The sequence below is a fragment of the Anabrus simplex genome, chromosome 1 (assembly GCF_040414725.1).
Source record: "Anabrus simplex isolate iqAnaSimp1 chromosome 1, ASM4041472v1, whole genome shotgun sequence".
NCBI lineage: Eukaryota > Metazoa > Arthropoda > Insecta > Orthoptera > Tettigoniidae > Anabrus > Anabrus simplex.
In genome coordinates, this window is record NC_090265.1 from 871944230 (window position 1) to 871959987 (window position 15758).

Below are 15758 nucleotides of genomic sequence, written 5' to 3' on the forward strand. Positions count from 1 at the left end.
TTTTCCGCTTTCTGTCACCTCTTATGACAGGCAGCAGATACCATAGATGTATTCTACCGCTCCCATCTACAGGAATGAGGGTATTGTGAACTGTTTGTTTGCACGAAGGGTGGTGTGAGTCAACCTCACACAAAATATCGTTGCTGATCAGAGGGGCTGACCAGAGCATGGATCATCAGGATCATTTTCCTGACCCACCTTGAATGATCTTATCCACTTATTTATGGACTTTTCCATCTCTCATAGTGTTGGGCCCATACATTTCACAGATCTTGTGCCATATTCCTTGCTGTCAAGAATGGAATAACTGACCGTGTCTCACATGCAGCGGGTCTCACCTTGATGAGTTCCATTGCACACTGTGAAGCAACAACCCAGTACTAACGTGGCAAAAAGTGTGTGTGCATGCACAAGGATGCTGGGTGTCAGTGCACATGTGCATAAGAACGATTCTGAAAGGCACGACAACTAGTCTTTAATTGAAAAATAGCCTTTGTATTAGGCATGATTGTGTAAGGTTAGTGTGTTGGAAATCTAGTGCATTATCACTTTTCACTGAATCTTGTGATAATCCATGCCTCAAGCTAAATGGCTGTTGATTCTACGAGTAGTGAACGTCTATCCACATAGTTTACATTCTTCACTGTTGCTTACTTTCACAGTATCTAGGCACAAATTACTGCCCTTATTTATAGAGTAATCTTTAGAATATCTATGGGCTCTAGCTTGGTGTACATTAATTTCACGTGGAATGTTTAGTCCACATAAGTTACAAACTACAGTAATGCTTGTGTTAGCTGTTGATGTCATTGGAGGTTGTTGTTTTCTTGAATTAATATTCATTGAAAAAGGGTGCAAGTGTGAATATAGGGTATTGGTAGTAACTTACAAGATTACTCAGCTGATTTTAAAAAGGTTTACCTCTTTGTCATCAATAACTTGTGCTATGGCTACAATAGGTTGTTACTAAATGGATATGATATATTATAAAATAATATCAAAATTACAAACCCTCACCAACTCCGATAAATCACATCATCAAACAAATCCACCTAAGACCACCAATATTAATCAAAATATGTAATTTATCACTAAATTCACTCCGTGGCTAGGATGTAAACAAGAAGACTCATACGGACATAGCTCCTAAACCTTGCAAAATTACCCTAGAAAACCTTAAGAATCACTAGAATAACATTAAATGATATGAAAATTAATGTAAAACTATTAAAATATGAAGTAATAATACCATGAAAGAGCTTAATAAACTTCCAAATGCAATAAAATACTGTCAGCACAAAATGGTCATACTACTTTCATTCGCTGCCTTCTGAATCCTCCGGAGCTTGCTATTTACAAACACCTTCTTGTTATAGTATTTAACTTTTAACATAGAGACTTATGTGCATTTTAGTCATCTGATTAAAGAGCCTATCTTTAGCAATGGACATATTTGAATTGTGATATGTTAGAGGTAACAAAAACAATCTCCACTTCATTGAAGGTTCTAGTGACATTGTTTGTTGTACAAATCATATTAATTTGTCTTTGTAGCTTTGTTATGCTTCTGATAATATACGGTGATCGATTATGAGGCTGTTTCTGAGGATTCTGTAGATTTGAGGACATAATATGCAAAACCTGCCAAGTCCAATTTCTGACATTTTGAAGCTGTATACGCCATTATGTGCGCAAGCAATAACCGCCAAGTCCTTCGGGTCATGGCAAGCAAGAACTGCCAAGTCCACAGGAGCCATTGAAACTGCTCGTCCATCTCACATGAATAGTTCATAGGTTTCATTTCACAGAGGTTTATCAGGTCGTAAGATCACATACATATTTTTAAATTACTAAGAAATATATTAATAACATGAAAGATTGTTCTGTTAAAATAATTTCACGTCAGATCAAGAGAATAATACTGAGAAAAACAAGCAGTGGAGTTACAGTTCAGGGTGAAGCACATTACTGCACTGATCTATATATTTAAAGTTAAAAACTTCATCACTGATCCGTATTGAACTAATAATTACAATGCTAAAAAGAGAAAGATGTTCCACCTAATCAATACAATAATATTGTTGCACAAATTAATGTAGCAACATATTTAATATGTGTCGGCTGATGATGACATGGACATATGTCGAAACTGATCCCATAACATATTAAATATGTTGCTACATTAATTCGTGCAGCAATATTATTGTATTGAATAGGTGAACATCTTTCTCTTTTTAGCACTGATCTGTATATCCCTAAAAGTATTCTCAAGAAGGGAAAGAGATTAGGAAACAATATTCTTCCAAATGGTGTCGAAGTGAAAAAAGAGAAGCTAATAGACATAGACAACCTAGTGAAAAAACAATAGAATGGAATAGCAAGAAATGGAGAGCCTTAAATTCTACTAGGACCTCATTGATGCTTCCCATGAAAATCTACCTGAATTAATGGAAGATGAGCCTGCCTGTGAAGGGAACAGGAGTGAATGTGTGCCTAATCTGAGAGTTTAAAACAGTGTAAATGTTTACCGATTGTCAAGATCTATTTGGTGAATCATAACTAATTCAATTAAAACATTATTCTTGAATTTACACTTGTAAAGAAGCTTTTTATTATTGAAATATTTCATTGTTAACGCAAAATACTTGATTGCGGAGACTTAGCGTTTCATTCATCTACATTAACCTACATGACAGAATTTTGAATTGATGATTATTATCATGTTCCAACTAAAACACTCCAAGTCCAAAATAAAAATCCACATTTACAGCAAAAATAATAGGTATATGGTTTTTTTCTTTGATCATATTATTCCCAAACCCCTTACATTTCTCTTGTCCAATACACACGCAATAAGATCAAATTGTAAAGCCGAGGCACGTTTTTCTCAATTTCTGAAAATTCTGTCAGTATGGACTTGGCGGCTTTTGCATCTTATGTCCTCATATGCTGTTGAGTGCAGGTACCATATACCCACCTGAAGAAGAACAGCAGTTCTTCAGTCAGACACTAAGAGAGAGGGAGAGAGAGTGTACATGCGCGCGCGCACGCGCGATGAGGTGAGACGAATCTGTCGTGGTGGGTTTTTATGACCGGATGTCCTTCCTGACGTCAACCTCATCAGAGGAGTTAATGAGATGAAATGAATGACGTGATGTACAGGGTGATCATAAAGTCCCATTAACCCCTATGTATTACATAGATGGTAATGAATTGTGGTGTCTTACTGTTGTGGAATCATGGCAGAGGACAACTTTGAGGTAGTGTGACTATTCGTTATTATTTATTCCAGGGTGTCTGTGTGAACACCATCATTTTCATAACAGAGTATGAATCTCCTCCATGTACGATGTGAAATTCTCTTCAACATTGTTGGCGTGATGGTAGTAAATGCACGTCGAACAGCATCCTTATGTTCGTCAACTGTCTTGTAACGTGTGGCAGCAACCTCCTGTTTAATGAACCCCCATAATGCATTATCACAGCACCCTCCACACACGTTTCCAGTCGTGTTGAAGGTCGTCCTGAATGAGGCTTATCTTTTATGGAACCAATTGCAAAGAGCTTTCTCTCCCACCGTAAAACTGTTGGTTTTGGTGGGGGGAAGATTTTCGGAAACCTTACAGTAAAATCATGCTGAATATCTCTCATTGACTTTCCTGTATGCGGTTGTTCGTGAGCCCACGTGCTCATTACGATCCGTTCCTCCATGGTGATTTAGATGTAGGCCGTATATCAACACCTACAACAATAAGAAACAACAATTCATTAACATCAGTGTAATTCATAGGAAACACAATCTATGTAATACATAGGGGGTAATGGGACTTTGTGATCACCCTTTATGATAGTAGGAAGGGAGAGGGTGAAACCCGGTGCCAGCACATAGCCTACTCCTCTCGAATAGCACCAAGGGGTCTGTTCAAGGCTTAACATCCCTATCCGACGGACGAATCACCATCAACAGCGTCATGTGCCCTCACTCCATATGAGCACTGCGGAGAGGTTTCGAATTTAATCCAGGCTTTTGGCACGCAATCTAGTGATTAGAAATTTTATACCACCACCTCCCCCACCCTGTCGGCCAACATTCTGATGGTGAAAATATTTTCGACCAACAGGACTTGAACTGGCTAACCTCGGTGCCAGACCGTTTAGACTTCAACGCCTTAACAATCATGACAATCAGATGGGCTAGTCAGACACTGATTGCTAGAAATATGTTTTTTGTATGTGTTAGCTAGTCTGGCCCCGCGGTGTAGGGGGCAACGCGTCCACCTGTCACCCGGCAGCCCCGGGTTTGATTCCCAGCTGGGTCAGGGATTTTTAATTGTAAATGATTAATATCCCTAGCCTGGGGACTGGGTGTTTGTGTCATCCTTAACGTTCCTCTCCTCACAGTCAGCACTCGACACGTCCTCCATTCCAGTTACACACAGGTTCATATCCATGGTGCAAGTAGGGGCAAAAGATCTCTGTAGGTCGACGCCCCAAACAAATAGCATTAAAAAAGTGTTAGCTACCAGAATAGTCATTTATCAAGTCATGTTTGTTGCTAAAAATGCACTGCAGGAAATGATAACCTCCTTTTATTAAGTTTATTTGCAATTGTGACATAAATTACTGTAATTGCCTTATTTTTAATGTGCTGATAAAATAGCCATGTTATTCATGAATTATACAGAGAAGGTCCAATGGGCTGTGTGCTGAGCAGTGTTCATTACAAGCTACAGGTATTGTAGAATGACACTGACACAACCATATGACAATTTCCATAGCTATTTCAGATGGTTTTACTTACCAATTTTATGAAAGGAGGTGCTGATTTTTTGGGGGGATTTTCTAAATGATGATGATGTCGTCTGATGTATTTTAGGTGAGAACAATTGATATGTGTTAGGTTTCCTAGACTGAACACTACCCGTGGTCTGAAATTTATTGTAAAGATTGTGGATTATTGTACGGCTTGAGACTTTACACCTGAGAATCTTTCTGAAAATTGTCTCTGAACGTGGTGAGCTGACTGAGTTAATACGCATATTGAGCCATATTTTACATAGCTTAGTGATGAAATACAGAATAAAGCACGCTGCTCATAATAACTAAGCTAAACTGAACCTTGTCCCTGTTACCAGCTGGACATATGTGCATTCAGTAGAAAAACACTGCCAGCAGGGCCAGAGTTTGTTGGATCTATCTGTATTATTATGCAATCTTAAGTCACCAAATTTATGCAGTAAGACATTTTGCAAATAGAAACTTTCAAAAAGATTCCTCATTGAACATACTATTTTAACTGGCTATGCCTTTATATAAACTGTTATGATGTAGAATCCAGATAATTCCTCTATATTTATTGTTTAATTTCAAATGATGCACGCATGATGATAAATAAAGTTTAGTGTCAGACAGGCACTTCACATGACTGGGTTTCACTTAAGTAGAGAATGCCTTCCCTTAGGATAACTTTACATGGCACTTTCTTATCGTGCATCAAAACAAAATCTTTCCATGTTGTTGTCAGGGGGATAAATGGTAAATCTTGTCTACTAAGATTTTTTTCTTAAATAATGTCTTTATTTATTTATTTATTGCTCCAGTGCTACAAACCAACAAGTAAAAACTAACTGTTCATTCGTAAATTTCCATCATACTATATGACATCCTTCAGAAATTTGTGTGTTCTGAAAAAGTTTAGGAAGATTGCAACACTATATGACATCTTCGATCTGGAAATGCTTAAGAATCATATTCTCTGTAGACTTTGTTTAAATTGAAAAATGGAAAAATGTTCATATCATTCCTTAAATTTAAAAAACGTTTTGAGTGATTATGTTTTTAAGTTACATTGGGTCCCTGCAACTGGCCATGCTGAGAGGATTGTATTTATTTTGTTCAATGTTGTAGAAATAATGTTTTAATGCCTCCTTGATCTTAGCGCAGTGTATTGTGGTAATAAATGGATATTTTCTATTGTTCTTCAGCATCAAAACGGATGTTAGCATCTGAATCAATGTCTGACCTGTCCTTTGGCTCCAAGCGGTCCAAGGGTTCATCAGGGGTAGGTTTTGATGTGGATTCTCCACGTGTAACACCCCCTGGGACACCACCTCCACCTTATGGTGGCAGCTCTGCACCAAGTGATAGCATCGAAACGTTACAGTTGGGCGATGAAGTGTCAACGAACCCTGTGGAAGAGGTGAGTTGAAAAAAAATCAGTTAATTTTTTTACCAAATGTCAGATTAAAATTTGCTTCATTGAGTGAATGGATAGGTAAATGAATGAATGAATGAATGAATGAGTGAATGATATTGTCACGAGTTGGTGGAATAAATAAATTAGTTCAGAAACTGGTAGCATTCTAATGTAAAATTTATTAACCAATTACTAAACCAGTCTTGCAGTTCAGGATGGTATCTGCTGTCCACACACTCCAGTAGAACTCCATTCACAGTCCCATGCTGACATTCCAGTGTTCTCTTCCACTCTGCACCAGAACATGCGTGACTTCCTCTTCCAGCAGCTGGCCGAAGAGAGACAACTCATGACGACAGGCATACAAAACGAGTCCTCAGTTCGACAGACGCTCCACAGACTGCCCATTCAACTCAAGCTGTCACTCACACTTGGCCACTAACTGGCAACTCGACTCTCACAGTGGCTCTCGACTGCTGAGCTCACACTGCGCTCAACTCGTACCGACTCAGACTTACTGAACTCCCTTGACTGTAACATCCTTCGCTCTCTTTCGCTCACTACCTGAACCCACACTGAACTGAACTAAACTTCTCGCACTTGTCCGTCATCTTATATAAGGGGTCGTCCCTTCAAGATACATCGGCCTCTCAAAGCTCATGGAAACCTCCAGGTATAGAAGGCTCTCGGCCTGCACGCCTAGCCGTTTCTGCACCTCTTAAGGCCTCAGCGACTTAACAGCTGTGCAGTGGAAGGCGAGGCTCCGGCCTCCCAGCGTCACAGGTGGGGGTGGGGGGCATAATGAATCACTCCCCCTCCAGGCCCACTCTACCAAATAGCGAACACACCACAATATACTACAAAGAGTAAAAAGGAAAGAGGGAAATATTCTGATCTGTATTTAACTACTGTGCATGTAGGTTAGGAGATATGTAAATACTTATGTGGGTGAGCCATGGTAGCTGAGACACATCATCATGAGCATCACACCAAGGTGCCGTCATTCAGATCCCTGCCAGTACCTGTGGGATTTTCGTAATGAAAAGGCAAGCACATGTAGTTCAGACACACAACTGGCCACTGTGGAGATTGTACCATCAGCCTATGGCTGTGATAATAGTATCAACAGTTACAGAAAACTTTCTACGAAATTTCAGACTCCTATGATCATTAGAGCCCTTGCTCTACTGCACTTAATACCATAACTTTTATTGTGGACACTCTGTATAACATGGAGAGTTGCAACTCACCATGTGAGCACATGCAGATAAGGTAAACATGGAGGAATCAACTGGGTTTAAACTTTTCGACTTCAGTCTTTATCAGTGGAAGATTGAACAAGAATGGTGGTGATCTTGACAAGTCAACGACTGTTGTGAGGTAAAAAGAGAGTGCAGGGGAATGGGTTAGAATAAGAATGGTGGTGATTATTTTTAGCAAGACGACGTCTGTTGCAAAGTCAAAGGTTGGTAGTTAAGCCAGTGTAGAAAGCTGGACCAAGTCTGCATTGAGTCTGGTAGGTTATGTTGGATGAAATGCAGTCATGATGACCTTGTATGGGGGTAAAACGTATTGGTACTGCCAGTGGTGAAAGTAGACTGCAAGTGTTGCATTGGTTGTGTTCATAGAAGAAAGAGCCAGAAGAGGAGGGGTTTGGTGTGGTTCATAGAGTGAGAATGTTTTTTGAGGGTTGGTGGACACCTTAAGGTGACTGTGGGGCTTTTTGGAAGAAGATCGTAGGTATTAGAGAGGTTGACAGAAGATTGAATGCTTATTTCAAAATGCGATTGATTTTGTGAAGATCATTGTTACATGTGGTTATGAAGGGTAATGGGTTTGGTTGCTTGGGGAGTCTGTAGACACATTTAATTGCTTGAGAAATCTGGCAGTCAGCCAATAGGGTGGGGTAACCTGCAGCGATAAAGATCTTTGTCAGGTTGTCATTTTAGGAAGCTCAGGCGTGAGAGGTTGAACAGGTGCCCTGGATGGCAAGGCTGAATGTTAGTGATTCTTTTGTGTGATACAGTTGAAAACTGTTGTACCATCAGCAGTATCTCCACAACAACAGTTGAACAGCCTTGTTATTGAGTAGTTTTGACCTTAGTTTCATATGTTATGCAAGAAAAAAGAGATTAGATTGCTGTAGTAGTAGTAGTAGTAGTAGTAGTAGTAGTAGTAGTAGTAGTAGTAGTAGTAGTAGTAGTAGTAGTAGTAGTAGTAGTAGTAGTAGTAGTAGTAGTAGTAGTAGTAGTAGTAGTAGTAGTAGTAGTAGTAGTAGTAGTAGTAGTAGTAGTAGTAGTAGTAGTAGTAGTAGTAGTAGTAGTAGTAGTAGTAGTAGTAGTAGTAGTAGTAGTAGTAGTAGTAGTAGTAGTAGTAGTAGTAGTAGTAGTAGTAGTAGTAGTAGTAGTAGTAGTAGTAGTAGTAGTAGTAGTAGTAGTAGTAGTAGTAGTAGTAGTAGTAGTAGTAGTAGTAGTAGTAGTAGTAGTAGTAGTAGTAGTAGTAGTAGTAGTAGTAGTAGTAGTAGTAGTAGTAGTAGTAGTAGTAGTAGTAGTAGTAGTAGTAGTTCAAATGAGGGGAATTTGTTACTTTTTGAACTGTATGAAGATACTGGAACATTTTGGAAAGAGGGAAATATGGACTCAGGTTCTTTTTGTCACTTTACATACTATGATATTCATTTTTAAATTGATGTACAGTGGATGCCTTTCTAACAGCCTGCTCAGGACTGGACCCTTGATTGGATAATGAAATGGTTGGTTATACCGACCTATCGGACAACTATACTGTAATTTAAGATCTTTCACCATCTTTAAAACAATATCTCAAAACATACTAAGATAACAAAGTTTGTTCTTAGCTACAGTAATCTATAGTATTACAAATTAAACATGAAAAAGTAATATAAGGGTACAGTACATACAACCGTCTCTGGCCTTGAACTGATCAACATTTCAAAGTTAATTAATGACTGATTTCAGCCATTGTTTTCAGGGTTGGTTCAATAATTGGAGTTCCTTTACGACACTTGTATACAAACCATTGTCATAATGCATCATTGACTATTTCATTTGTCTGATTCTTTAAAATATATCAAATTTTTTTATTGTGCCGCCAATCATTTATCAAACTTTTCCTGACTCCTAATTCATTACAAATTTACTGTTCAGATTCACCGTTCTCTACACGTTATTACATACTAACTTTCTGCTGTATTTAAAAAGTCTTTCTGTTTTTCCTCACTTGGTACTCATTTTACTATCACCAAAATAGTACTCAAGTACTGCACCGAATAAATCAGCAAACTCAGTATTCAGGAGATAGTGGGTTCGAACCCTACTGTCGACAGCCCTGAGGATGGTTTACCATGGTTTCCCATTTTCACACAAAGCAAATGATTCTAAGTGATTAGCAATATGAAAAAGTTGCATCTGGCCCATGAACAGAGCAGGGTAGGAGGCAGCGTGAGTGCTCATGATCATTGGAAACCAGTAGTAACATTATTCACTGGGTCGGGCGGTTAATAGGGAATCCACTATATTATTAATTTGTTTGATAACACATTCATCTCTGTATTAATGTCCATTTTATAATGTTGTGATGAATTTTCCTAATTCTGTTTTTGCTGCCAGAATTCGACACCACAGACGGCGAGAATCGAGACTGTCTCTCCAGAGGTTTCTCCATTGCATAATAATTGTACACCCCAGTATGCAAGTACTACAGTTGTGCAACATACCATAATGTCCATGGATGATGATGATATGTCAGATCAGGAGATGGTGAGTAATTTTTGTGGTGTAAAAATAGAAACACATTCAGTTTGCTTTTTTTAAAAAACTTTACATCATTTTCGATGCTTAAAATTATCCTTTGATTCTTCTGACATTGTCAGTGACCTTCTGTTATTTATTAATATTGTCTGAAAGAAACTGTTAAATTATGTAATATATAGTGTTAAGAAATATATACAGTAAAAATCTCAAAATATGCACTAAAAACTGAGTCTGAATGCTTAATGTTGTAGGATATTAGAAAAAAAAAGTCAACATATTACAAAATATTAAAGTTTTTAATCATAAACACATTATTCCTAACTTTCTTGACTTTTCAACCAAAACTTATTTAAAGTCTGAGATTGATTCTCTCCATATTTTCTGGATCAAGCTTATTCCTCCTGTCTATAAAAATGTAAATACAGAAAATGTCCTTTCAGCACCACAAAAATTTGAAATTGGGCAATAAGCCAACATTAATGAACACATGACCATCAGAATCTTGAAGGATTTTGCTAATTTCTCTTAGCTTCTTAAATCAATTATATTTTGCAAGGACATTTTCTCCTTGACACCACTCCTACGTTTTCAGCTGGCTGAGCAGCATCAAGTGCCTTCAGACTTTAAGAATGCTCCATGGCCTATGTTTCCAATTACTTGATGCTTTTGCAAAGACTACGAACATTTTATTTTAGGTACACAAGCTTTTCATGTATGCTGGGTGCAGCCAAGGTTTGCTTTGCTTCAGTGGTACATGGATCCCTCACCTTCGGTTGAGTCCATTACCTGAAATTCATAAAGTAAAGTTCAAGGTCATTATGAAAGGTACTGAATATCTGACAGAGTCAACGAACTTCAATAACAAGATACAGCTGGTTAAAAGTTTGTGTTGTGAGACCAACATCCAGCACAACTATGGTCTGCTGCATGTTGTGTTTTACCAAGGTTGAGAAATATACACATTCGGGAGATAGTGGGTTTGAACCCCACTGTCGGCAGCCCTGGTTTTCCGTGGTTTCCCATTTTCACACCAGGCAAATGCTGGAGCTGAACCTTAATTAAGCCCACGGCCTCTTCCCTCCCACTCCTAGCCCCTTCCTGTCCCATCGTCGCCATAAGACCTATCTGTGTCAGTGCGACGTAAATCAACTTGCAAAAAAGGAAATATACACAAAATATGCTCATAACATTGTAATATGCACTAACGTCCAAAATGTGCACATATATGCTTTAATAATCACAAAGTTTCATTAAGATATGCATCTGGGTTTCAAATATGTGTTTGTGTATATTTTTCAATTCTAGTCATATTCATCCCCCTTCTAGCAAACTAACGAATCAGCAAATTGTCAAAAAATTAGGAGAGCTGAAAGAAGTTGTGACTACTCATGTTAAATACATTTTTATATTTAATGATTGGTTTTATGTGTTAGCCATAGAGAATGAGCTGCAGATGTGAGACTTTTGCAGAGGGTAGACATTATATAAATAATAAAATCTAGACCAAAACTTCAGAACTACAGCTTCCCTAGTTTGCCACTTTTGCTAGTTAGCCATAGTGGGGACGATATCATTAAAATAATATTTTCTAAATGAGGAACTTCTAGCCATGGTCAATGACATTAAAATGGACGTGTAAGGTTTGCTCTTCTTGATTGAGCACTTTCTAGCTTTTACTTCTATACAGGGAACAAATGGTTAGTTTATTGTCAAAAATACCACTGCTAGAATACATCCTTTGATGTTATCACTGTACTAAGGAAACAAGAATTTTGAAAGACACTTTAAAGTTCATTACTCTACTTATTGCTTTATTCCAGTAGAACAGCAAGGAGCTCCTCGTTGGTTTGATTGTTTTCGTACTCACTGTTGTCTTTATCACTTTGGAATTCTTCATTGTGTTTTTCATCTTGAGTTCTGAAAACGAATTATGAACCAGTTGTAATGTATGGAGACTTTCTAAAAGCTATTCAATGAAAGCCATGAAAGTGAATGCATGGTTTTTGATCACTTATTTGCGTCCTTACAGCCTTTAAGGGAAATTAATGTAAACTGACAATATTTAAGAACTAGGTGATGTACCTGTGCTTCGCAATGGGATTCTCAGAAAGACTGACTTTGTGGCTTTCCTAACTGAAGTCAACATAGGTCATTACAAAAACTTCAGTAGGAATGTAGCGATTAAAAGCAATGTTCTCGCGATAAAATACTCGATCAAATGAAAAACTACACATTTTCTCACTTTTAACTTACAGTACTACCGTGCCGATCTAACAGTCCAGAGTTCCAGAGCTGGAATGACCAGGCCACAGACAGCCGTGAACACTTCTCTGCCATTATTCCGTTAAATGTGTACACCTCTCATTCCAATCAGTGCCTCAGAGAAGGCATTGAATAGTTCGAATGCTATGATGAACCAGTGTGTTATGTACCGGTAGTATTGGAAAATTTATTAAACAGAGGGATGGCATGCTAAAGAAGAAAGTTATCTAGCTCCCCAGATACTTCCCGCCAGTATTTAGGCAGACTGTTGCACTTGTACGACTGGGCGAGTTGGCCGTGTGGTTAGGGGCGTGCAGCTGTGAACTTGCATCCGGGAGAGTGGATTCGAACCCCACTATCGGCAGCCCTGAAGATGTTATTCCGTGGATTCCCATTTTCACACCAGGCTGTACCTTAATTAAGACCAAGGCCGCTTCCTTCACACTCTTAGCCGTTTCCTATCCCATCGTCACCATAAGACCTAACTGTGTCGGTGCGACATAAGGCAAATGTTTAAAAAAAAAAAAATACTCGGTACGCAACAGTAATCCTATCTATTGGAAATGAAATGGCGTATGGCTTTTAGCGCCGGGAGGTCTGAGGACATGTTCGGCTCGCCTTTCAGGACTTTTGACTCTACTCCCGTAGGCGACCTGCGCATCACGATGAGGATGAAATTATGATGAAGACGACACATACACCCAGCCCCTGTGCCAGAGAAATTAAACAATGATGGTTAAAATTCCTGACCCTGCCGGGAATCGAACCCAGGACCCCTGTGGCCAAAGGCCAGCACGCTAACCATTTAGCCATAGAGCCGGACAATATCTATCAAAGATGAGTGGCAACAGAAGACAAAGCACATCACAACAAACAATGGTCAATGTAATGTTATTGTTGATCAATTTTATGGGCTTTCTACATTGTAGTTCTTCACATTTAGTTTTCTTTAGACTCTGTGATATTAGGGCATCTTATAAAATAATTTATAGCATAGTTTGTAGTTCCTTATTCTTCGACTTTACATACTGATTTTCATTAAATCCTGTTTAACCATTTTTTCGTGACTCGGCGCTGATAGGGACTTAGTAACAAAAATCGAAATTCATGAATATCTCTGATCATAGCCGGTATTGTAACAATGTATAAGACATAAATAATAGGAAATATAATACTACATAACTTATGTAGTATTTATCGATACGACCACTAATAACATCATTATTTGGGAATTAAATTTTAGGCCTACCCCTAAACTACCATTTCATTCAGCATGAATAAAATTATTTATGGCCTAGATTGTAGCGACTTATTCCTCGACTTCCCATACCGATTTTCGTTAAGATACGACCATTAATAACAAATATTTGAGAATTAAATTTTAGGCCTTCCCCTAAACTACCATTTCACTTAGCGTGAGTAAAATTATTTATAGCCTAGTTTATAGCAACTTATTTCCTGACTTTGTATACCAATTTTCATTAAGATATGACTACTAATAACATAAATATTTGAGAATTAAATTTTAGGCTTTCCACTTAACTACCATTTCAGCCAGTGTGAATAAAATTACTTATGGCCTATATTGTAGCGACTTATTACCCGACTTTGTATACTGATTTTCATTAAATTCTCTTCAGCAGCTTTCTCGTGATGCATGTACATACATACAGACAGATAGACAGAAATTACGGAAAAGTAAAAAGTGCATTTCTGTGTTACTGTGGGCACGACTGATACAGAAATACCATCCTTTTGAAATTCTGAGCAATGTACAGACAAAACTCTTATTTTATATATATATATATATATATATAAGGCAAGACCCAACAAGAATACTGAGATTAAAGCTCTTGCCTTTGCAGATGTAGAGAAATGGGAGAAGATTAAAGCTGAATGATGAATGCAGTATTGAAGCATTGTAGTCTCAAAATAATACTGTCCGAAGAATTAGTATTGTTAGTCAGCCGACAGAACATTCGTACTAACATCACTGTGGATGAAGTAAAGCTAAAGAGAAGTGTCTCAGTAGTGTAGTAACAGCAGATAATCTGTCATTACTGGTAGTGTATGAAAAGGTGCCCAGTGTTACCATCTAGTGAGAAAGCTCCTGGGAAAAACAGGTTCCCTTAAAATCCCAGTTAGTACTTTACTACTACAACTTATTTATGCCAGTTACCACATACAGCATAGAACTTGTACCCCAACCAGCAGAGCTATCAGTAGACATCAAGCTGTGGAAGTGAAGTCCTTAAGAACTATGGTCCAAATAACTTGGAGGAATGAGATAAGGAATGATGAGATGCAATATTAAGTCCATTGTCCAGGTAAAACAGTCATTCCATGAAATTGGTACTATTTGATGATGATGATGATTATGGTTATGACAGTGATCGCAAGTGATACATAATTGTATCGATACCTCTTCAGAGCATTACCCGTAGGCTGTGGTAGTATGTATCATGGTGATTATTGTTTTAAGAGGAAGTACAACTGGGCAACCATCCTCTAATAACAATACATAATCAAAAGGTAAAAATGGAAGGGGTCTGACACTTCAGAAAATAAAGGTATCAGCCGAAGACAGACAAGGGCCACGAAGGGCATGAAATTGAAAGACTTCCTAGGCCTTGCAAACCTAATAAGGTCGGGGTGGGGAAGGAACAAAAGTTGACCAAGAGAAGTTGGATAGGATAGATGCAAGTGAGGAGCCTGGCACAAGTAAATGGAAACAATGCCAGGACTCAGCTGAGGGCCCCATGGTCACCAACCTACACTCCCAAGTTACGAACCACTCTGGCTAGCAGTATGTATGATCAAGTATGCAAGTGTGGCAAAAATCAAATTAGGTAGCACTAGGCAAACATGCTTTCTATTTGGAAACTTATGTACGGTAGTGTCCTGTTAACTATGTGAATGTCCACCTGCATAGTGTAATGATTGGCTTTATTAGCTTTTGTCCTTGGGGGCCTTGGTTGAATTCGCTGTACTGCCAGATACACAATTATCAAGGATGAGTTCTCCACCTAATCAATACTTTATTTTACATAGTGTCAATATTATTTACATAAAAGGACAGTACCGGTTTTGACCTGTAAATAGGTCATCTTCAGCTGTTGAAGAACCTGCTACTAAAATTAAAATTAAACAAGAATGCCATTAAAATAAACATGAATGCCACTATTAAAAAAAAAATAGCTGCAGTTGCTTAAGTGTGGCCAGTATCCAGTATTCGGGAGATAGTAGGTTCGAACCCCACTGTCGGCAGCCCTGAAGAGGGTGTTTCCATGGTTTCCCATTTTCACACCAGGAAAATGCTGGGGTTGTACCTTAATTAACACCACGGCCGCTTCCTTCCCACTCCTAGCCCTTCCCCATCGTCGCCATAAGACCTGTCTGTGTCGGTGTGACGTAAAGCAACTAGCAAAAAAAAACTTAAGGTTAAGATACATGCATATGGTACAGTTTTGGGGGTTAGAAGGCTTTTTCCCTGACCCTATGATTTCTACATATTGTCTTTATGGGAA

At 38.4% G+C, this 15758-nt stretch overlaps 1 protein-coding gene across 9 annotated transcripts in view; it reads left to right on the forward strand.

The window, feature by feature from the left end:
* Window positions 1-15758, forward strand: part of RhoGEF2 (Rho guanine nucleotide exchange factor 2) — a 1252673-nt gene that overhangs the window by 521533 nt on the left and 715382 nt on the right. For all 9 annotated transcript variants that reach the window (XM_067136513.2, XM_067136515.2, XM_067136508.2 and 6 more), the window contains 2 exons: window positions 5985-6199; window positions 9826-9975. In XM_067136513.2, coding sequence (XP_066992614.2) covers window positions 5985-6199; window positions 9826-9975 — 365 coding nt within the window. The remainder of the gene's footprint in view (window positions 1-5984; window positions 6200-9825; window positions 9976-15758) is intronic.